Source organism: Bubalus kerabau, chromosome 10 (genome assembly GCF_029407905.1).
Source record: "Bubalus kerabau isolate K-KA32 ecotype Philippines breed swamp buffalo chromosome 10, PCC_UOA_SB_1v2, whole genome shotgun sequence".
In the NCBI taxonomy this organism is placed as follows: Eukaryota; Metazoa; Chordata; class Mammalia; order Artiodactyla; family Bovidae; genus Bubalus; species Bubalus kerabau.
In genome coordinates this window covers 97,461,879-97,486,058 of record NC_073633.1, presented here as the reverse complement: position 1 = coordinate 97,486,058, position 24,180 = coordinate 97,461,879, and the positions used below count along the sequence as shown (strand labels likewise).

Below are 24,180 nucleotides of genomic sequence, written 5' to 3'. Positions count from 1 at the left end.
ACAGCCCTGCTGAAGGTCAGCTTATGATCCAAAATTTAAAAATAAGGGTATAATTCACCACGAAAGAGCTAGGAGACCCAACAGTTAGCAAATTGAGACCCCAAGAATTTCAGAAAATGGAGCAATCTCATAGTGGCAATAAAATAAGTTTGTTTAAAATAATTCAAAACAAAGGATGTAACCCAAACCATGAAAAGAATAGAGCAACATTAGAAAAGAACAGATGCCTGTAATATAACAGACATGAAAAATATATGTAATAATACTAAATGGATTAAACAGGAAAGTAGTCAGCAGAAGAACAGTGAAATAGAAGACAAAGCTATGAAAAATAGACAAGACATGGCACAAACAGATATCATGTTGGGAAATATTAAACAGAAGTTAAGACAGAAGAATGGAAGATGGATGATCCGACATACATCCAAGAGGGCTTACAGAAGAAAAATAGATAAAATGAGGAGAGACAATATTAAAGAGAGAATGACTGATAACTCTAATTTAAAACAGGATGAGTTCAAAACAGATAAATAAAAGTTAAATAATAGCTACGTACATTCTAGTAAAACTGTTGACCATCAAATACAACAAGAACTTAAAAGCAAACAGAAGTCACAGATTTTAAAAATTGTGAAAAGAATGACAATAGACTGATGGCAGATTTCTAACACCAACAATAGAGGGCAGAAGACAATAGAATTATATCTTGACCTATAGGTAGGGAGGGAAGGAAAAGATAGGCTAATGGTAGGGCTTTGACTGTTTCTATTACATTTTATTTATTTAAAATATAAAATATAAAGGAAAGAGCTGAAGCAAATAAGGTCAAATGTTCAATTTAGTTCAGTCGTTCAGTCGTGTCCAACTCTCTGCGACTGCATGAATCTCAGCACGCCAGGCCTCCCTGTCCATCACCAACTCCCAGAGTTCACTCAAACTCATGTCCATCGAGTCAGTTATGCCATCCAGCCATCTCATCCTCTGTCGTCCCCTTCTCCTCCTGCCCCTAGTCCCTCCCAGCATGAGAGTCTTTTCAAATGAGTCAACTCTTTGCATTAGGCGGCCAAAGTATTGGAGTTTCAGCTTTAGCATCAGTCCTTCCAATGAACACCCAGGACTGATCTCCTTTAGAATGGACTGGTTGGATCTCCTTGAAGTCCAAGGGACTCTCAAGAGTCTTCTCCAACACCACAGTTCAAAAGCATCAATTCTTCGGCTCTCAGCTTTCTTCACAGTCCAACTCTCACACCCATACATGACCACTGGAAAAATCATAGCCTTGACTAGATGGACCTTTTTTGGCCAAGTAATGTCTCTGCTTTTCAATATGCTATCTAGGTTGGTCATAACTATCCTTCCAAGGAGTAAGTGTCTTTGAATTTCATGGCTGCAATCACCCTCTGCAGTGATTTTGGAGCCCCAAAAAATAAAGTCTGACACTGTTTCCACTGTTTCCCCATCTATCTCCCATGAAGTGATGGGACCAGATGCCATGATCTTCGTTTTCTGAATGTTGAGCTTTAAGCCAACTTTTTCACTCTCCTCTTTCACTTTCATCAAGAGGCTTTTTAGTTCCTCTTCACTTTCTACCATAAGGGTGATGTCATCTGCATATCTGAGGTTATTGATATTTCTCCCGGCAATCTTGATTCCAGCTTGTGCTTCTTCCAGCCCAGAATTTCTCATGATGTACTCTGCATAGAATTAAATAAGCAGGGTGACAATATACAGCCTTGACGTACTCCTTTTCCTATTTGGAACCAGTCTGTTGTTCCATGTCCAGTTCTAACTGTTGCTTCCTGACCTGCATATAGGTTTCTCAAGAGGCAGGTCAGGTGGTCTGGTATTCCCATCTCTTTCAGAATTGTCCACAGTTTATTGTCGGGGCGGGGGCCGAGAGGAGCTACCCCACGTCCAAGGAGCGGCGGCTGCATGGGCGCAGGAGGGCCGAGAGGAGCTACTCCATGTTCAAGGTCAGGAGGGGCAGCTGTAAGGAAATACCCCTCTTCCAAGGTCAAATGTTAACTTCTGGTTCCAAATAGGAAAAGGAGTATGTCGAGGCTGTATATTGTCACCCTGTTTATTTAACTTATGAGCAGAGTACATCATGAGAAATGCTGGACTGGAAGAAACACAAGCTGGAATCAAGATTGCTGGGAGAAATATCAATAAGCTCAGATATGCAGACGCCACCACCCTTATGGCAGAAAGTGAAGAGGAACTAAAAAGCCTCTTGATGAAAGTGAAAGTGGAGAGTGAAAAAGTTGGCTTAAAGCTCAACATTCAGAAAACGAAGATCATGGCATCCGGTCCCATCACTTCATGGGAGATAGATGGGGAACAGTGGGAACAGTGTCAGACTTTATTTTTGGGGGCTCCAAAATCACTGCAGATGGTGACTGCAGCCATGAAATTAAAAGACGCTTACTCCTTGGAAGGAAAGTTATGACCAACCTAGATAGCATATTGAAAAGCAGAGACATTACTTTGCCAACAAAGGTCCATCTAGTTAAGGCTATGGTTTTTCCTGTGGTCATGTATGGATGTGAGAGTTGGACTGTGAAGAAAGCTGAGCGCCAAATAATTGATGCTTTTGAACTGTGGTGTTGGAGAAGACTCTTGAGAGTCCCTTGGACTGCAAGGAGATCCAACCAGTCCATTCTGAAGGAGATCGGCCCTGGGATTTCTTTGGAGGGAATGATGCTAAAGCTGAAACTCCAGTACTTTGGCCACCTCATGCGAAGAGTTGACTCATTGGAAAAGACTCTGATGCTGGGAGAGCAGGAGGAGAAGGGGACGACAGAGGATGAGATGGCTGGATGGCATCACTGACTCGATGGTCATGAGTCTGGGTGAACTCTGGGAGTTGGTGATGGACAGGGAGGCCTGGCGTGCTGCGATTCATGGGGTCGCAAAGAGTCGGACACAACTGAGCGATTGAACTGAACTGAACTGAATCTTGATAATAATACATAGCTATTTGGATTGCTAATTTTTGTCCTTTTATATAGACATTATAATTTTAAAAAGTAAAGGATGAGTAAGAGTTAATCAGAAGAAAATCAAGAGTGGAGATAAAGAATGTTCCAGTAAGAAGAAATAGCCTGTGCAAAAATGCCCAGCAGAGTGCATACACATTCTAGAATATAAAAATAATGAAAAGTGGTTGAAATAACAGAAGTGACTGAAATGGAGGAAACTCTCAAGAGATCTGCCTGAAAAGAGAAGAGGGCCAGATTGAACAGGTTTCACAAACCATGTAAAGAGTCTGAAATTTCCCCTGAGAGAACTGGAAGGCAATAATGTATTTTAAACAGGGAACGGAGACCCCCACCCATAGTACATTTTAGATTTACCACTCTGACTGCTGTGTTTAATAAAGACAGAAGAATCTCCATTTATAATGTTCAGGTGGAAAACACGGTGGTGGTGTGAATTTGCATGGCAATAACACAAATGAATTCAGGAACAGATCCAAGAGATATTTATATTGGTAATGATTGTGGATTTGATATCAGGGATGTGTGTAAAGACAGTATCAAAGATACTATTATACGGAGTCTGTTTTGAGCATCTGGGTAAATGGTGATCCACTCACTGAAATAAGCAGAGTGTTTTGGCTAAGAAGATAATGAGGTCACTTTTGGAAATACTAAATGTTAGGACTCAGTAGGATATCTAACAGGTATTTAGATGATACCAATCTAAGGCTCAGAAAATAGACACAGCCCAAAGATCTGAAATTGCAATTCATTAGCTTGCTCCTTGAAAGAAAAGCTATAAAAAACCTAGGTAGCATATTAAAATGCAGAGAAATAACTTTGCCAACAAAGTATAGTCAAAGCTATGGTTTTCTCAGTAGTCACGTAAGGATGTGAGAGCTGGACCATAAAGAAAGCTGAGCACTGAATCAATGCTTTTGAACTGTAGTGTTGGAGAAGATTCTTGAGAGTCCCTTGGACTGCAAGGAGATCCAACCAGTCCATCCTATAGGAAATCAGTCCTGAACATTCATTGGATGGACTGATGCTGAAGCTGAAGCTCCAGTACTTTGGCCACCTGATGCAAAGAACTGACTCATTTGAAAAGATCCTGATGCTGGGAAAGATTGAAGGCAGGAGGAGAAGGGGACGACAGAGGATGAGATGGTTGGATGGCATCACCGACTCAATGGACATGAATTTGAGCACGCTCCAAAGGACAGGGAAGCCTGGCGTGCTGCAGTTTATGGGGTCGCAAAGAGTCAGATCCGAGTTAGCAACTGAACAAGCATCTCATTTGATATGCGAATTGGAGTGGACCAGATAGGGGAAGTGAAATCAATGTGTCATTATTACTTTATAGCACCACATGCCGACTTGATGACAAGTTAATCATGTTGAGCCCTTTCTTCCTAGAAGGACCAGTGGTTTATTGTCAAAAGAGTGGACATTATTGGTCACTGTTCACCTTTCCTGCCTCTAGAGCCTCAGCCAGCACCACTATCTGAGAGATTTCAAAGTGTCTGATCCACAGGCATAGAATCTCATACCACAGAGCATCTAACCACGAGACCCGCTTCAGAGAGAAGGAGACGGGGCGGGGGTGAGCCCATGTCACGGATCCACTGGCCATATCAAGCATCATATCATCTAGAAATAATTGATTTTACAGAACAATGGAATAGCTTTCCAAAGGCACAACTGAAGTGTCCACTGGTAGGCAATCCTCTGCCATGATGGAGCACCATTATGCAGCATGCATATTAGGATACTGTGTCCCGTTAGGATACTGTGCCCCTCAACTGGTTCAACATCTCAGTAACTGCCCTCATTGTGCAACAGCAGCCTGACCTTCAGGGATGATCAGAGAGCCACTCTGAAGCACCAGGCAGAGTGCAAAGTGGAGGAATCCAAGGGCGATGTCATCACTGACAAATGCTACCAAACGCTCAGCCCAGGGAAGGCTCTAAAAACGTCCACTGAATTTCGCAACCAAGGCTGTTAGTGACTTTGGCAAAGAAATGTTTCAGTTGAGTAATGGGGGCAGAAGCCAGATTGCACTAAGCTGAAGAGTGAATGGGACGTAAAAGTATCAAGAGAGCGACTTGAGAAAACTCGGTGACTGCTCTGCTGTGAAGGGAAGGAGACCAGGAAGTAAGAGTGACAGATGGAGTAAGATGTAGGAACTATAGAAGAATGTTTTTTAGGAGATAGAGACTCAGGTGTGTTTAGATAGCAGTGGAAAGAATTTGGGAGAGCAAGAGTGAGGGGAAAAGTCTAGGATAAAGAGACCAGTGGGCAAAGAAAACAGGAGGAAAGATTCCCCTTCTATTGTTGTAAGAGTGGAGGAGGTAAGGATGGATGTGGATGCTTTTAAATGAAGGACTTGCTGTTGCTTTGTTTTTGTAGTTTAATTCCCCCAACATCCCTATATGGTACATCTGTGTTCCTGAACATTTGATAAGCATGGTGGTGGTGGTGGTTTAGTCACTAAGTCATGTCCGACTCTTGCAACCCTGTGGGCTGTAGCCCTCCAGGCTCCTCTGTCCATGGGATTCTCCAGGCAAGAACACTGGAGTGGGTTGCCATTCCCTTCTCCATTTGATAAGCATAACCCCCTGTATTCTTACTCTGCTGAAGAATAAAGATCATCCTTAAGAAATGAAGAGCCCCCTGTACACTTGAACAGTTACTTCCCTGGTCTTCCCACCAGTTCTTCAAGGTAGGAGAGAGCCATTCCTTGGCTTTCATTTCACAGATACACACAGTGAGACACAGAAAGATTAAGTGCCCTGCTGAAATGTTCACGACTCACTGAAGGTCTCCTGACTTTTGCTCTCCCTTTCTGTTGACCATCCTGACCATAGAGCCCTGTTCCATAGTCTTACAAGCATTTCCTTACTGCATGGACACCTCCATCCTCTACTCCTCACGAAGACTTTTAGCTGACACAACTTTAACCACGATATTTTCCCCTCCCTACTTTGTTGCTATTGACATTGACGATATTGGATACAGTATACAAAAAAAGCATAGCCCCTCCAAGTCCTTTTATTTATGTATTTATTTATTTTTTGGTCATGAGATATACACTTTCTATAAAGTGCTGTTTCTAGAGAGTAAAAGGGGGGACTTCCATGGTGGTCCAGGGGTTAAGAATCCACCTTGCAGTGCAGGGGTACAGGTTCGATCACTGACTGGGGAGATAAGACCCCATATGCTGCAGACCAACTGAGCCTGTGCAGCGTATGCTGCAGCTGGGACCGGATGCAGCCAAATATATAAATATAACAACAACAACAAACGAGTAAAATGAACCAGAACTTCCATTGTCACACAAAACTGAATCAGACCAAAACCTTAATGGATTCTCCCATGCTTCGTAGAGCACATTTCAGAACTTCTGGCTTTGTTGTTTTACATTCCAGGGATTGAGGATGGTTTTGAAATGGCAACTTGGTTATGGTACATAAGAAGGCCAGCCAAGCATTAAATGGGGCATCTGGAGAGTCTGGAAATAATAACAGTTCGTTTTAGCCAAACTCTGACACAGAACAGATAAACCTTTGTTAGAGATTTACGAGCCGTACTGGGACAGAGACCCTCCCAGCTAGAACTGTGGTCACTTTACCCTCCTCACAGTAACTCCTAGGGGATGAATAGCTCTGGAAGAAGATAAGAAATCTTGCAAATCTGGAGACTGCCCCTTTTGCACAGTGCACACGTGGTTTTGCTCTTCTTAATAAAGCTGCACAGCCCTCAAGCTGAACAGCTGGTGGATGGTCCCTGCATGGAAGCTTGCCCTTCCCGAGTCAATATCATGCCCATATGCTATGCTGTGCTAAGTCACTTCAGTCGTGTCCGACTCTGTGCGACCCCATAGACAGCAGCCAACCAGGCTCCCCCATCCCTGGGATTCTCCAGGCAAGAACACTGGAGTGGGTTGCCATTTCCTTCTCCAATGCAGGAAAGTGAAAAGTGAAAGTGAAGTCGCTCAGTCATACCTGACTCTTAGCAACCCCATGGACTGCAGCCCACCAGGCTCCTCCATCCGTGGGATTTTCCAGGCAAGAGTACTGGAGTGGGGTACCATCGCCTTCTCCGATATTATGCCCATATTCAGGGTTAAATCAGGCCAGATCTCACAGCCTCTTGGACCCACTACTGCTGCGGTGAAAACAGATAATGTGTGATCCAGGCTTTACTCTGGTTTACCAGGTGTTGCACATGCATGCCGGGGAAGGCGATGGCACCCCACTCCAGTACTCCTGCCTGGAGAATCCCACGGACGGAGGAGCCTGGTGGGCTGCAGTCCATGGGGTCGCTAAGAGTCGGACACGACTGAGCGACTTCACTTTCACTTTTCACTTTCATGCATTGGAGAAGGAAATGGCAACCCACTCCAGTGTTCTTGCCTGGAGAATCCCAGGGACAGAGGACTCTGTTGGGCTGCCGTCTATGGGGTTGCACAAAGTCGGACATGACTGAAGCGACTTAGCAGCAGCAGCAGCATGCATGCCAGCAGCATGACCTCACGTGATCCTCACAGTCACTCCATGATGTGCGTGGGGCTAGCACGCCTTGCTAGCTTGTGCGTCAAGTGAGTTGAGCAAATAGTCCCCCTCACCAGTGAGTTGGTGGAGAGCGAGGATTATTTATGTATTTATGCCTATGCTGGGTCTTCATCACTGCCTGTGGGCTTTCTCTAGTTGCGGCAAGTGGGAGCTATTCTCTAGTTGCAGTGCACAGGCTTCAAATTGCGGAGGCTTCTCCTGTTGCAGAGCAAGGGATCTGGGCATGTGGGCTCAGCAGTCGTGGTGCACAGGCTTAGTTGCCCAGCAGCATGTGGGATCTTAGTTCCCAGACCAGGGATTGAACCCATGTCTCCCACATTGGCGGCAGATTTCCAACTGCTGGACCACTGGGGGAGTCCCTGGAGAGCTAGGATTTGACCACACATCTTCTGCCTCTAAGTCCAGAGTGGGTTGGGAAGAAACAGCTGAGAAGTAAACTCTGATAAACATAAGAGGAAGAATAATTTTCTTCTCTCATATAACCTTTTTTATTCTCATCAAGTTTTCTTCCTTGGCATATCGGTTAAATGTTTAATGGAGGTAGAGAATATGATTATAAGAAACACCATTATAAATGGGATATTGTTTGAGTTCTGCAGTTTCCCTATAACAAAGAAAAGTCCTTAGCGTAAATCCTGGCTCTTAAAAGAGTGAGAGTTATGGATAATGGCTCATGCGTTGCTATTAAGTCACCTCTTTGTCCAAGTGTGGACTGAGATCACCACAAGATCCGGAAGGGACAGGAACATGGTGTTCCTCACCCAACTGGCTAGAAATAGTCTTACTCATGGGATGGGTATTCTTAAGACCTTTTGACATGGGAAAGTAGTTCTGAAGCTCTAAGTCTCTGAGAATAAGTATGAACGTTTTTGGTGCTCGGATCATTATATCTAAGGTGCAAGGCATTTGGACAAAAGTGGGGGTGCTCTTTATACCAGTGTGTTAGAAATGAACGTGCCTGAAAAACTCGGAGAGAAACAAAGCTTGGCCTTTTATACCTGCTTCCTGTGGCCCGGGCCACTTGTCTGATCACCCACGTTCTTTCTGTCCCTACAATGCCAATGGAACATGCAATCATTATATTCAGTAAAAGAAGCCAGACACAAAGGTCACATGTTGTATGATTCCATTTACATAATATGTTTAGAAAAGGTAAATCCATCCCCAGAGACAGTTAGCAAATTAATGGCTGGCAGGGGCTACAGAGAGAGCAGGAATAGGGGTTGATCAGTACAGATCGCCTTGAGAGATGAGAGTTTGGAACTAGCGCTGATGGCTGTAAACATTATGAATGCACTAAATACCTCTAAATGGTGCACTGTATGAATTTCACATCAATGAAGGCAGGTGGGGGAGGAGAGGGAATGGAAAAGGACCAGATGAAGGACATAAACCTCAGAATAGTAGAGAGAGCCTTGGATTTAGAGTTAGGAGACCTGCGTTTGAATACTCTTTTTCACTTATACGTGTTGTGACATAAAAGATAAGAGAGGTGACATTTCTTAAGTCTCTGAGTCCTCATCTAAAGTGGAGTCAAACAACTACCTCACACGGCTACCATGAGTCCTAAACAAGATAGAGGATGTGAAAACTCATAGTTTCAGGCTGGACACAGAGCTGACACACAGAACATCATGTAACACGAGAAAACAATGTAACAGCGATGGGCTTTTTAAGGCAGGACAGAAAACCCACTGATTTCATATGATATCTCAAACTGTTACGACATGTAACTTGGATTAATAAACCATAGTGGATAAAAATCTTGACTATTTTCAGAAATCTTCTCTGAAGGACTAGATGTTTTTGAAACTTAAGTTTTCTGGCATCGAGGCATTAATTTAAGCCTAAAAATGACTGTTATGGCCAATTCTTCACTCTAGTGCTGTGTTTGAATTATATTGAGTTACTCCATCTCATCAATTTAAGATGCACATTAAAAAGAAAACTTTAGTATCTCTGAAACCAGGAGTCCACTGATCAAAAGAGCGGCTGGATCACCCTAAGGAAATTTCTACAGTGCCACCCTAGAGGTGATTCTCAACAACCAGTGGACAAGGTGACTCCTTCTATGGATGCCAACCAGTGCCGATGCAAAGGACATGAGTGAGACGTCCATGGTGATAGGGATTAAAGCCAAAGAAGGGCTCCTTCTCATCAAAGCTAGTCAAGACACCGCCTCTGTCAACGCCTGATCTGCCGACAGCACAGCCTTATGCTGTACCATTAATAAGGCAAATTTGCTCAGAAAACAGCCAGCCATTTGCTGGCAGTTTGGTTACATTGGACCCTTTCCCTGCTGTAGAAAGTAGTGATTCATTTAAAAAAGAATCTTTATGTTGGATTTGGGTTTGCCTTCCCTGACCTCAATGCCTCCACCAGGGCCACTATTCAAGGGCTTATAAAATTCTTGCTCTACCACTATGAAATCCTGCACAATATTGAACAAGCCACTGGTACAACACTGCAACATAACATTCAACCAAGAGACACATTTCATGGCCGAGAAGGCACAACAAAGAGAACACGACCGCCACCCACTAATTCTATCGTGTAACTCATCAGGCAGAAGCAGACTGCCTAATAAAATGAGGGGCTGAGCCATTAAAGGCTCAGCTAGGTGAGGCACAGGGGAGCCTGGCGTGCTGCAGTCCATGGGGTTGCAAAGAGTCAGACACAACAGAGCGACTGAAACACAAGGTTGCAACTCGGAGGCTCAGTCCTGCATGGTTGAGGATCTGACCTAATGAAGTACACACACACACACACACTGAACCAACAGCTGCTGTATGCTATTGTGTTCTTTAAAGCTAGAATACCTGGGTCTGAAGAGCTAGGGATGTTGGTAGGATTGGCCCTTCTCACCATCACCATAGTGACCTACTTCCGGAATTGGAACTTCTCAATTCCTTCCAGATTAGAGGTCTTCATTCCTGGATGGACAGATGACTTCCATTAAGTCAAACACAGTGTTCCTGATGCTAGTCATTGGGCTCCTCATCCCAGTGGATAAATAAGAAAATAAAGGATTTTCTCTACCGATGGGAATAATAGAACTGTGAGAAGCTAGGTGGCTGCTACACACTACATTAGCAGCTGCAAGGAGTATGTCTAGAACGCAGGACTTTCACTGGGACATATCTTGGTTCTTCTGTGGCCAGTGATAACAGTGAATGAGAAAAGGCAGTGACTGTAGTTGATAAGGGCAAGGCAACTAAGGGTTTAGAACCTTTGGAGGTGCAAGTCTGGGTCTTTCCACCAGCCCTTCACCCCAGCCAGTCTTGCCCTTTCTCTCTAAGGGTGAGAGAAATCTAAAACTGGAGTTGCAGAGAGATGATAACTATCAATTATAAACTTGGGATCAAACACAACACAGGAGACTTCCACTCGTATCAGAAACCCTCTTGCATTGTTTTTGTAAAGACTGCATCTTGAAGGGAGCTCAGTGACTGGTTGGACTTGTATCTCCCTCTCTCTCAGGAAAGAAGTAAGAGTATCTTATTTGAACAAAACTGAAAATCACATGTTTTAGTCTGGGAGCAGGATATGATGGGAAGCTCTGAGTGGCGCAGAGTGAACTTGCTGGAGACCTCTTATAGATCACTTGAGATCCTCTCAGCCTCCTTTTCTAGCGATGCTGCAGCCAAGAGTTCATGCAGAAGTCAACTAGCTTCCCCCAGGTGCACCGTGACACTAACGCATCTCAGCTCTGTATCACACTCCTCTTGCCTTCCACCCAGGGGCTTTTCTGTTAATATAATATCTGGAAACCCTTTTATCATCCATGCACAAGAAACCCAGAAGCTTGGTGAGTTAAACACCCTGACCTACGGGGGATTTTTTTTTTTCCTTGTAATTTGGAAGGGGTTTAAAAATCCTTACTAGCTTCCTATCGTTCAGAAAACAAAACATATAAATATTATATACATGTTTGTGTATATAGGCTTCTCTGGTGGCTCAGCAGTAAAGAATCCGCCTGCCAAAGCAGGAAATACAGGCTAGATCCCTGGGTTGGGAAGATCCCCTGGAGAGAGCAATGGATAAAGGAAAGGATAGCTTTTAAAAATCTTTTTTCTCTCTTTTTAACCATCTGACTCTCAAATTCAAGCAATCTGCTTCTTTTGAAAAATCTTAAGCAAATAATTTAGGCTTTCCAGGGGGCACCAGTGGTAAAGAACCCACCTGCTAATGCAGGAGACATAAGAGACATGGGTTCAATCCCCATGTTGGGAAGATCCCCTGGAGGAGGGCACAGCAACCCACTCTAGTATTCTGGCCTGGGAAATCCCATGGACAGAGGAGCCTGGCAGGCTACAGTCCATGGGGTCACAAAAGAGTCGGACACAACTTAGCGACTAAACAACAAATGTGTGTGTGTATATGTAATAATGACATATAATATACATAAGTACAACAGTGATCTGCCCCTCTGTAATTGCTCTGGTCTCATTTCCTACAACCTACTCTCCTTCAGCCACATTTTTCTCCTTGCTACTTCTTAAACCTCCTATGCATGTCCTTCTCACATCCCCCCAACTGTGCTGCTGCTAAGTTACTTCAGTCGTGTCCAACTCTGTGCGATCCCATAGACAGCAGCCCACCAGACTCCCCTGTCCCTGGGATTCTCCAGGCAAGAACACTGGAGTGGGTTGCCATTTCCTTCTCCAATGCAGGAAAGTGAAAAGTGCAAGTGAAGTCGCTCAGTCGTGTCCGACTCTAGCGACCCCATGGACTGCAGCCTACCAGGCTCCTCCATCCATGGGACTCTCCAGGCAAGAGTACTGGAGTGGGGTGCCATTGCCTTCTCCGCCCTGACTCTGGGTCTCTGCATGTATTCAGAATCTTTCCTCCCCTAGATATCAGCCTGGCTTATTTTTTTCTTTTTTGGATCCTTCTGGTCTTTACCTAAATGTCACCTTCTCAGTGAGGCCTTGTCTAACCATTTAAAATGTAACTTCCAGCATTCCTTCTCCCTCTTCCTTAATTTTTCTCCATTACACTAATTGCCACCTGACATTCTATGTCTTTTCCTTATTTATTCATTAACTTGTTTTTGATGACTACTTTTCCTGCTAGAATGTAAGATCAAGGGGGTCATTTATTATATATCTCCAATGCCTAGAATGGTACTTACATATAAAAAGTGATTGGTGAAAAAAGAAAGAAAGGGAGAATAACTAACTAGAACAAATGCCATTTATCCAGAAGTAAGATTTCTGGCTATCTCAAATCTCTGGAGCGTGGCCATGAAGCCAGAAATAACTGAAAAGGATGTTGAGAGGAAAACCGAACGGCAACCCAGCCCACTGAGGACTTCGCTGCTGGAAAGCCCCCCAGTTACCCTCTCCCTTTAAAGTCTGTGTATTTGCATGTCCACCTCCTTTCCCCAGAGTTAGCCTTCTAGTTGTTCAGCTCACAAAAAGACTGAAATAACAAAATATAAGTAGCACCTGGCAATAAGAAGAGGCAATTTCAATCCCCTAACTGGAGTTGAGTAATCATGATAACACTCGGGTGTGGGTAAAATTAAGCTAATGCTTGCAAAATGTAAGCCAAGAGCTTCGTGTATCATATAAACACAAGGATTGTGTTTTTGAAAGAAAAAATTGGGACACAGTGAGTTCTTCCCAGGTGCAAAATGGGTGTGGGGAGTTTAGTTAGGATGACGATGAAATATTTGAATTTCTGGACTATTCTGATGGTAAAAAAAATCTAGGGCATATTTACATGTCACTACATGTAAGACAGTAACATTTATAAGATGCTTGAAAAATCACAAATGCCTGCTTGTAATTTTAAGACGAGAATTGTTTTAAACATTTCTGAAACACCCTAAATGTCCTTAAAGATTCATACAAAAATGAAGCAAAGTAAGTAGTCTGACATCTAAATGGAACCTTTTAAAATCCAATGTGTAGCTTTGAACAAATGGGACCACTTTGTTCATACTTGAAATTCTCTTCAATGATTTTTTTAATTGCAGTAAAGAAAGGCCAAAGATGAAAGAAACACACTAACCAGCTTCAGTGAAAACGGAAACGGGGTCAGTGTGGAGGATTTAATGTCAGATATGAGGCCTAGACTCTTGCAAAATCTGGTTTTAAACTATTGAAGAATAACCACATTCAGTGAACTTCTAGCCTATTCAAAGGACAGGCTAAGTGGGAGGCATCAGAAAGTAACCATAATAATGTATTTTGGAGAAATATATCACCCCCAAATGTCAGTACGTTTTTAAAAAATATATATTTCAGCATTGTTTGCAGTAAAATATTTATAACAAAAAGAGTTATAGTTAACACAAAATGTATACTTAGGGTCACACAAAAATCCCAAATTATGCCCAAACAGAATTTCTTTGGTGATTTGGCTATTTGTCTTATTTGAACTCAGCCTGTTGGAACGCATAAGGGATTGCTCTTGCAATTCCAATTTAAAATGTTTTATTGAGTAATTTATTTCAACCTGTGATTTAAGTTGAAAAGAAAGTTATTTTTTGTACTGAGTTTACTTGTCAGTGCCTCCTGTGAGCCAGTAACTGTTCTCAGCACTTTATACACATTGCAGGGGAAAACTGTGCTTCAAGGGCAAATTATGCATTGATTCAGAGCACATTCTTCTAAGATTCCGAGTGTGATTCAACCAGAGCTATTTTACAGCTCTGTAGGTTGTCGATAACTGACAACAGTGCAAAATAATTTTGTCTGTAGACACACAAATTCTGTCTGTTAGAGCTTTACTTGACTCTACAAAGGAAGTTAGGAACCGCCTCCCTCTTCTTACCCCCAGCAGCTAGGACATTAGCAGGGAGCCTCTATCAGTCAGATGCTCTCATATAGGATATCACTCTCTGGCTGGCGATTCAAAGAGGCAGGGACGATTGAGAGATGACTGGTAGTGGCACATGGAGAGTGAGTGGCTGTACAGCCGGGGGTCCAGCACTACAGACATCCTGTAGTTGCGACTGGGGTCTTGTCCATGGAGTGGTTCCCAGCAGATGGTTGGCAGTGGCTTTGACTTCCTGCCTGCCGTGTGCCTTGGTCTATTTTCAAAGCCTGATTCTACAATGATTCTGTAAATTATATGTAATTCTGTCAAAATATTTCGTTTCTCCTTAAGCTAGACAGAGTGGGTTTTCGATTACTTACCAATGAAAACCTTGAGTGTACCCACACCCAGAGAATAAAGAGAATAAATTGCGGAGCCTGGAGGCGTGGGGTGACGCTGCCTTTATAAGACACATAGTATTGAACCTTGCTTGCGTGCTGAAGCAGAGGGCTTTGCTTTAGGTTGGGAACCAAATGTTATTCAGGTTATGACCACTAATTGGGACTAAAATAATAGTGCAATGTAGACTTAATCCACATGTCCCTGGGGGCAGAACAGGTATGACGCGAAGATATTCAAGATTATTTTGGGTGGAGTGTCCACGTGGCATTAAATAATAGTGAATCACACAGGGAGAAAGTGATTCCCTTTCCATTGTCTTTCAGTCCTGATATCAAGAAGAACACCATGGTGGATTGCTATCTCCTTGCTATTTCTCGAACACCTATTACTCTTCCTTTATAACAAAGAAAAAGGCCGCCCGAGGCTCACAGCATTCACAGACAATAGTACTGAGCTAGAATAGAATTACATTTTGTTTTTGCGGTATTCAGTCTTCTGGTTACCCATTGTTTGGAGCAAGTCATGCGAATTTCCAGTTATATTCACAGCATAAGCCTGCTAAACAGATTTCTTTTAGTTAAAGAGGTGAATCAGCCTAAAAATATTGAGTAAATCACATCGCAGGTAGAGCACAGATAAGGCAGCACACGAAGATGGTGAGTTACTGTCTTCCTTTTAGAAAACACCAGGATAGACCACTAATTGGAGCCACAGATCCAGAATCCAAATGACTTAAAAACTGAAGCAAAATTCAGAATTCAGAAACAAAAGCTCCTCCAGAACCCTGACTGATGGCCGACAAGTACGTGATGGACAAACCGTTATGCCACTGAAGTGCTGGACTCGGGAAGGCAAAAGATAGAAGGGGTGGAGGCAGTGATTGTCCTCATCACAAAACGAAAAGTAGGTGGGTCAACAGGGCAAGGCAAGGTAAAGCAGCATTTTCCTGAGGAAAAATCCACACAAACCCAGAACAGACATCTAACCCCATCCACCTCCTCATCCAGAGAAGGGGTGGTCTCATATCAACATTTAAATTCTGAATTTTATTCTGCTTGCTTCATTTAAGTTAAGGAACTTCATTTAAGTCAGTTGGAAGGAGCAAGTTTTTCAAACCACCTGTACATCAAAGGTTCTAGAAAGTTCCACCAGGGAGTAGGCATGTCACCTGTCCTTCACTAGTCACCTAGTGAGAACCACTGTTATAAAGGGAGGGTACGGTGCCCATTGGGGCAGGGGTGAAGTGGAAGAAACTATTTAGAGCCACTGCTTCGGTGACAACACTTCCGTCCAGACCACCCGGCAGGTGTGTGGATGGTGAGGAAAGAGGCCATGTCTTCAGCACCATGCTGTGTGGATAGAAGGCAGCTTCAGGAAAAACTGCTCTTGGCACCAGGGTAATTTGCAACATGGCTAAGCAGTGGTTAAACAGCATCTACGTTTGAAAATAGGGGTTACCACCAGATTGGGTTTTTAATGACAAGGATCTGGTCTGTTCCACCAGGGAAAGCCTTCTATGATAAAACTTGGATGTGGTCTTTCTTTTCCACCCCCCCCCCCATCTCTTGTCTCTTCCTTTCCTTCCCCTTTCTTCCCTTGTTTTCTTTTCTTCCTAACTCCCTATTTTCTGAGTGACTGCATATTTCTCAGGTCAACAGCCCCCAAGGTTATGTGTGGCTTACTGGACATCTCAAACTTCCAGACTTCTTTCTCCAAAGCCTCACGACCATACTGAGTAGAAAGAGCTGATGGGGTGAGACCCACTTTCCACCGCCAAAGGGGGCCCCAGGGCGTAGCTCTGTGGTGTTCCTGGTACCACCACTTACCAGCTGTGTGACGCCGAGCCAACTGCTTCATCTCTCTTGTACCTCAGTGTTCTCATCTATACAATGAGAGTAATAAAATCACCTGCTCGACTGGATTTTGTGAGGATTCAGCGAATGAGGTGGCATAAAGGACTGGACTGAGAACTGCCCATAAAGTACCGTACTGTAATAAGTACTCTGCGAGTGTTAAGTTTTGCATATTTGACTTCTCTTATAAGCTTGCCTTTCACAAAAGAGTTCTACTGCCCCCCAAAGATTTAAAAATCATTTTGCTATTTTTGCCCAGGGTTGCGGTCACCGTTTACATTAGCATACCATTCACCCCATACTTTTCATCCATTTTCTCTTCTCCATCTCATGATAACGTCAATCTTCAGAAGAGCGCCCCTCCTGCCCTGCTTCCCACTATCTTCCCATTGTTTTGAAGGTCAGACTCTCCCCACCACTGTCTCTATCCAGGAAGTCAGTGGATTCAGACGGACTGGTCTCATTGCAGACTATTCTTATCGCAACACAGGCATCAGAAAGAACCTGATGGAACCCTCGCTTCTAACCTGAAGGAAACGTGCGTCCTCCCATGTAAATTATCTCACCTAATTTCACAGTTAGCCACAGAAGGGGAAAGAGACGTGTCTTCCAACTCGGATTCCATTGCTCATTCTCTGACATTACCTTTCTCTTCATCGTTCGGAGGAAATCGAACAGGATGACTCCCACTTCCCTTCCGTGGCCAGAGCCACCCTGCTCTTCAATGACTCTTGAAACCCTGCTCCCTTGAAAGAAAGCTCTGAAGATGGGATGCCTCTGGTCTCCATTCCCCCCCACACACAGTGGACAATCTGAGACCAGCGTATCTGTTTGTTCATTCATTCACCTAACAAATTTTGTTTTTGTTTTTGAGCATTAAAGTAGTTCTACAGTTGAATGGGGCTTCCCTGGTGTCTCAGTGGTCAAGAGTCCTTTTGCCAAGCAGGAGATGGGGGTTTGATCCCTGGGTCAGGAAGATCCCCTGGAGAAGGAAATGGCAACCCACTGCAGTATTCTGGTCTGGAAAATCCCTTGGAGAGAGGAGCCTGGTGGGTTTTAGTCCATGGGGTCACAAAAGACTCAGACATGACTTAGCGACTAAACAACAATAACAGGGGCTCAAAGACAGAGTCCCTGAGTTAGACAAGTTCATTTTCTTCTAATACAGGCACTCAAAGAGATAATGAGTTACAGAAAACCTGTGTGTTGGGGTGAGGCTGGGGTTCACACGCAGGATGCTGTCAGGGCTCAGTGAGCTCACAGAGCTCACTGAGCCTAGGAGTCATTGGCCAGGAGAGGCTTCCCGAAGGGAGTTAACCCCCAATCTGGACCTTGGAGTAGGAATCAGCCAGATGAGGAAAAGGGAAAAGTCGCTTTAGGCAGAGGGACTAGAATGCGGAAGGAAAGGCAAAAGCAGCTTGCAGGAGCATAGAACTTGAGGGAAAGTTCCAGAAATTCTGCTCAGTAGCAGACACTCTACCCCTGAAGTGTGACAGACTATGAGCCATGAGGTCTGAAAGACTGGACTAGGTCTCAAAGGATCTTGTAGGCTGTACAAAAGAACTTTATCACGGGAGCTGCAAGGAGTCAATGCAAGGGTTCCATCAAAACATCAAGATGCTAAGAACAGCTTTTCTTCTGGGGTGGCAGCATGGGCAATGAAGCGATACTTGGAGGCTGCACAGAAGTACACACTTGTGCTGAGACGTTCATAACCTACTGCTAACTGCTGGAGGGGATTTTAAGCACAACTTCGCCATTGCTTTCCATTTATCTACCTGTGCTTACTGACCTTAACTGGGTTTAACCAGTTAAGTAAATAGGAAAACAAGATTGTCTTTACTATTCTTTCTTAGCATTCTGTTTCTGATCACCCAAAAAAGTCTTCTCTTGATTACAATCATCCTCTCAATTGTCATTGACTTAAATGTGTGTTAAGGAACAATGGGCTTTCCTTGTGGCTCAGATAGTAAGGAAGTGAAGTGAAGTAGCTCAGTCGTGTCCGACTCTTTGCAACCCTGTGGACTGTAGCACACTAGGCTCCTCCGTCCATGGGATTCTCCAGGCAAGAATACTGGAGTAAAGAATCTGCCTGCAATGCAGGAGATCCAGCTTTGAGCCCTGGGTTGGGAAGATCCCTTGGAGAAGGGAATGGCAACCCATTCCAGTATTCTAGCCTGGAGAATTCCATTGTCAAAGAGCCTGAAGAGCCACAGTCCATGGGGTCCCAAAGAGTCGGACACGACTGAGCGACTAACACTTTTACACACAAAGCTTATTTAACATTCAACTTCTAATTTGGTAACATTTAACATGCAGATAAAAATATATTATTTGAAATTTCATCTCTTTTTATCTCTACCGTGCTTATCCAAAAGGAGATTTCTGGATGTGCTACATAAGTGGGTGTGACTTCCCAGGAGGCTCAGCAGTAAAGAATCTGCCTGCCAATGCAGGAGACCCGGGTTTGGTCCCTGGGTTGAGAAGATCCCCTGGAGAAGGAAATGGCAACCCACTCCAATATTCCTGCCTGGAAAATTCCATGGACAGAGGAGCCTGGCGGGCTACAGTCCATGAGATTGCAAAAGAGCTGGACACGACTTAGTGACTAAACAGCAACAAGAAGTGGGTAGTTCATCATTGAGTAAGTAACGCATATACTTCATACAAAGTATAAAGGGTGTTCCATGGGCAGGTGTTACATCTGTAGATTCAACTAACCCTGGATTGCATATACTCAAGGGTGGGGTAGAGGGCATTCCAGAAAGTTCCAAAAAACATACCTTGAATATCCCCCACACTGGCAACTATTGACACAGCATTTACATTGTTTTTAATATTATTTAGTAACATTTAGACTGCATTAGGTTTTACAAGTAATCTAGAGGTGTTCTAAAGTGTACAGGAGGATGTGCATAGGTGATATGCCAATACTTCACTTGAATATCCTTGGATTTTAGTATACACGGGGGTCCTGGAGCCATTGGCCATGGATGCTGAAAGACGACTGTAGTTTAAAAAGAGCCCTGATTAAATTCCGTCAACTATTTGATGAATCAAGAAACCTACTAAGATAACTTCTCATCTAGAAAGACTATAAAAATTGAAATACTTTTTTTTTTTTTTTGCAATTTTTCGTCACCCAAAATAAGATAAAAAAGATCAGTTCTTGAGTTGTCAGCAAGCTCGTTTACATTTTAAGTAAAATTGAGATTCTGGCTCAGGCAAAGTGCAGAAAAGCAACTCTCTTAGAAAGGACAACTGTCACTTTTCATCTTGTACTAAAGTTTTGTTAACTTTTTCTGCGTTGTGAATAACTGGGGTATCATCAATCCCGCGTTTGGTGGATGCAGTGTTTACTCACTACACACACACACACACACACACACACACACACACCCACACCCACCCCTCTAGCCTGTTCTCAAGCTCTTTTTACGCACTTCCAGCCTCCTTCCCCAGCTGCCTGGGACCCTGGGTTCCCCCTGTCCCCCCAGGTACTCACAGAGTCTGCGTGCTGGGGGGTAAGCTAGGGATGCTCTGGATGTCCTTGCAGGTGACTCTGAAGTCGTCCTCCTGGCGGCATTCGCAGGGCGGAGACGGACACCTCTCCCCACCGAGGCTGCTGGGCAGGACCAGAAACAGAGCCAGCCGCAGGAGGGGCGTCGGCCGCATCGTCCTCGGGGCCCCAGGCTACCTCTGCGTGCTCCGCGATCGCCTCCCTTTCATCCCTCTGCGCCTCGGGCTCCTCGGGGCCAGGAGAGACGGCGCGGGGCGGGAGGGAGGAGGGCTCGATGGGGCTGTGACTTCAGCACCAAGCCGGAGGCTGGAGAGGGCACCGAAAAGGCTCTTAAGGTCTCCGTCGCCCTGGCAACCCTGCGCCCAAACCAGCTCCCCGGCTTCGCTCTCCGCGGCCCCAGCCTCGTCTGTACCCTGCCTCCCTCTGCCCAACAACCTGCCCCCACGCGCTCCTCGCCTCGCCTTCCTCCAAAAAGCCTGGTTTGGATTTCCCCTCCTTTGCTGGTCCCTAAACCCAACAGGCCACCCCATTTTCCCGTGTGGGGCGCGGTCCCCAGGGAACTGCCTCTCCGGATCCACGCGCACGCACCCTCTCTAAACGGAGAAATTTCCAGTGGAAAGGACTGTCCTCCTTGGGAGGACCCGGGTCCCGCAGAACTTCAGCTCTCCCTGGCCCAGGGCACCTCTGCATGAGGGTCCGAGGCAGGCACGCGTGGCTGGCCAGCCCGCGATGCGGCCGAGGCGCGCCTCTCGCGCAGGATCCTCGCGGGTCCCGCGGGGCGCGCGCCGACACTCGCGCAGATCGTCGCACGGGCTGGCCTGGCGGCCCGGCTCTCAGCGCGGCGCATGGCCGGGCAGGCGATGGACTCTGGCGCCACCTGGTGGGCAGACCCGGGGATGTCGGAAACTGTTCAGTCCAATTCAGCCGCTCAGTCATGTCCCACTCTTTCCCACCCCGTGGACCGCAGCACGCCAGGCCTCCCTGTCCATTACCAACTCCCAGAACTTGCTCAAACTCATGTCCATCGAGTTGGTGATGCCATCCAACCATCTCATCCTCTGTCGTCCCCTTCTCCTCCCGCCTTAAATCTTTCCCAGCATCAGGGTCTTCTCCAATGAGTCAGTCCTTCACATCAGGTGGCCAAAGTATTGCAGTTTCGGCTTCAGCGTCAGTCCTTCCAGAGAATATTCAGGACTGATTTCCTTTAGGATGGACTGGTTGGATCTCCTTGCTGTCCAAGGGACTCTCAAGAGTCTTTTCCAACACCACAGTTCAAAAGCATGAATTCTTCGGTGCTCAGCTTTCTTTATGGTCTAACTCTCACATCCATACATGACTACTGGAAAAACCATAGCCTTGACTAGACGGACCTTTGTTGGCAAAGTAATATCTTTGCTTTTTAATATGCTCTCTAGGTTGGTCATAGCTTTTCTTCCAAGGAGGAACGTCTCATCCCCTATCATCCCCTTCTCCCCCTGCCTTTCCCAACATCAGGGTCTTCTCCAATGAGTCACTTTTCATCAGGTGGCCAAAGGATGGCAGTTTCAGTTTCAGCATCAGTGCCTGTGGCTTAAACGGAACTCGGAATCCAGTGCTGCGATGCTGGAGTTGAGTCCCACCTGATCAATTCTTGTCTGCCCAGGAGTATTATTGACCCCATGGATCCCCCCAGAATATGGGAAGAAAAAGAAGACTCAAGGGGAAAACTATTATCTATTCATCATTCTTCATGCAGTAACCAACAAGATAATTCAAAATAGAAATTGGATTATGCCTGTTTCTCTCCTAAAAGCTTTCCTGTTGCTTACTAATTCTTCTTGAGGTAAAGGGAATATCATCTCACATATTACATGCTTCCACTTATATGAACTTCTGGGATGGGGGAGAAGCTATGGTGAAGGAAATCAGAACTATGGTTAGGGGAGATTGGAAAAAGACAGGAGAGAACTTACGGGGGTTATAGAAATTTTCTATATCTTGACTGGACATAGGTGGATGCATACATTTTACAAAACTCACCAAACTGTGCAGTTTAAGTATGTGCATTTCAATTTTTGTAATGACTTTATTCATATTCCACCCAAACTGGAAACCACCCAAATGTCCTTCCACTAGGTAATGTATAAACAAAGAATGATATTAATACATCCATATGATGGAACATTATTTCACAATCAAAAGGAGAAATAAAAATTTTTTCAGAGAAAATTAGATTTAAATTCTACAGACTGATCAATAAAGTCCTGCTTTGTGATTAGTTTCTCAATTGTCTCCAACTCTTTGTGACCCCATAGACTATAGCCCACCAGTCTCCTCTGTCCATGAGGCTTCTCCAGGCAGGAATACTGGAGTGGGTTGCCATGCCCCTCTCTAAAAGTCCTGCTATGCTGCTGCTAAGTCACTTCAGTCGTGTCCGACTCTGTGTGACCCTATAGACGGCAGCCCACCAGGCTCCCCTGTCCCTGGGATTCTCCAGGCAAGAACACTGGAGTGGGGTGCCATTTCCTTCTCCAATGTATGAAAGTGAAAAGTGAAAGGGAAGTCGCTCAGTCATGTCCAACTCCCAGCAACCGGACTGCAGCCTACCAGGATCCTCCGTCCATGGGATTTTCCAGGCAAGAGTACTGGAGTGGGGTGCCATTGCCTTCTCCAAACCATCAGTTCAGTTCAGTTGCTCAGTCATGTCTGACTCTTTGTGACCCCATGGACTGCAGCATGCCAGGCTTCCCTGTCCATCACCAATTTCCGGAGCTTACCCAAATTCATGTCCATCCAGTTGGTGATGCCATCCACCCATCTCACCCTCTGTTGTCCCCTTTTCCTCCTGCCCTCAATCTTTCCCAGCATCAGGGTCTTTCCTAGTAAGCCAGGTGGCCAGAGTATTGGAGCTTCAGCTTCAGCATCAGTCCTTCCAATGAATATTTAGGACTCATTTCCTTTACAATTGACTGGTTTGATCTCCTTGCAGTTCAAGGGACTCTCAAGAGTCTTCTCCAACACCACAGTTCAAAAGCATCAGTACTTTGGCACTATTCTTTCTTTATGGTCCAACTCTCACATCGATACATGACCACTGGAAAAATCATAGCTTTGACTAGACGGACCTTTGTTGGCAAAGTAATGTCTCTGGTATTTAATATGCTGACTAGATTGATCATAGCTTTTTTCCCAAGGAACAAGTAACTTTGAATTTCATGGCTGCAGTCACCATCTGCAGTGATTTTGGAGCCCAAGAAAATAAAGTCTTGTCACTGTTTTCATTGTTTCCCCATCTATTTGCCATGAAGTGATGGAACTTGATGCCCTAATCTTGGTTTTTTTAATGTTGAGTTTTAAACCATTGTTTTTCACTCTCATCTTTCACTTTCATCAAGAGACTCTTTAGTTCTTTGCTTTCTGCCATAAGGGTGGTGTCTGCATATCTGAGGTTATTGATATTTCTCCCGGCAATCTTGATTCCAGCTTGTGCTTCCTCCAGCCCAGCGTTTCTCATGATGTACTCTGCATGTTAGTTAAATAAGCAGGGTGACAATATACAGCCTTGATGTACTCCTTTTCCTATTTGGAACCATTCTGTTGTTCCACATCTGGTTCTAACTATTGCTTCATAACCTGCATAAAGATTTCTCAGAGGCAGGTCAGATGGTCTGGTATTCCCATCTCTTTCAGAATTTTCCAGTTTGTTGTGATCCACACAGTCAAAGGCTTTGGCATAGTCAATAAAGCAGAAATAGATGGCCCTTATTATCACTTTGCTGGACCCGGAATGAGACAAGTTTATTATCACCTCTAGTCCTTTGTCATTGTTGAACTCTATGCCTGGAGCAATCTGTCCTCAGATCTTCTGTCTTGGTTTAAATATCACCTCCTTAGAAACTTTTCCCTGAAAATCCTGTCTCAAGTAATGATCCTCCCATCATATTACCTCACCAAAGCACTTATCTCTGGCTAGTTTACACATTTATTCCTGTCTTTTGCTGCTCTCCCATCACCATCCAAATATAAGCACCATGAAAGCAGGAACCTTGCTGATTTTTGTTTTCTATTTTTTGGCCACTGTATCCCTAACACTAGGAAAAATG

General features: G+C 44.6%; 2 protein-coding genes across 3 annotated transcripts in view; one reads left to right on the top strand and one right to left on the bottom strand.

The window, feature by feature from the left end:
* The window catches only part of TSHR (thyroid stimulating hormone receptor), a 153,774-nt gene extending 132,549 nt beyond the window's left edge, over nt 1-21,225 (bottom strand). The window contains exons 1-2 of one of the 2 annotated variants that reach the window (XM_055538815.1): nt 20,687-21,225; nt 20,084-20,404 (exon numbers count right to left, since the gene is read on the bottom strand). In XM_055538815.1, coding sequence (XP_055394790.1) covers nt 20,084-20,253 — 170 coding nt within the window. In that variant the 5' untranslated portion in view covers nt 20,254-20,404; nt 20,687-21,225. Of the gene's footprint in view, nt 1-20,083; nt 20,481-20,686 lie in introns of those variants that run through there. The other variant, XM_055538816.1, reaches the window with a different exon arrangement.
* Nucleotides 1-24,180, top strand: part of CEP128 (centrosomal protein 128) — a 605,049-nt gene that overhangs the window by 74,362 nt on the left and 506,507 nt on the right. The gene's annotated exons all lie outside the window — the stretch shown is intronic.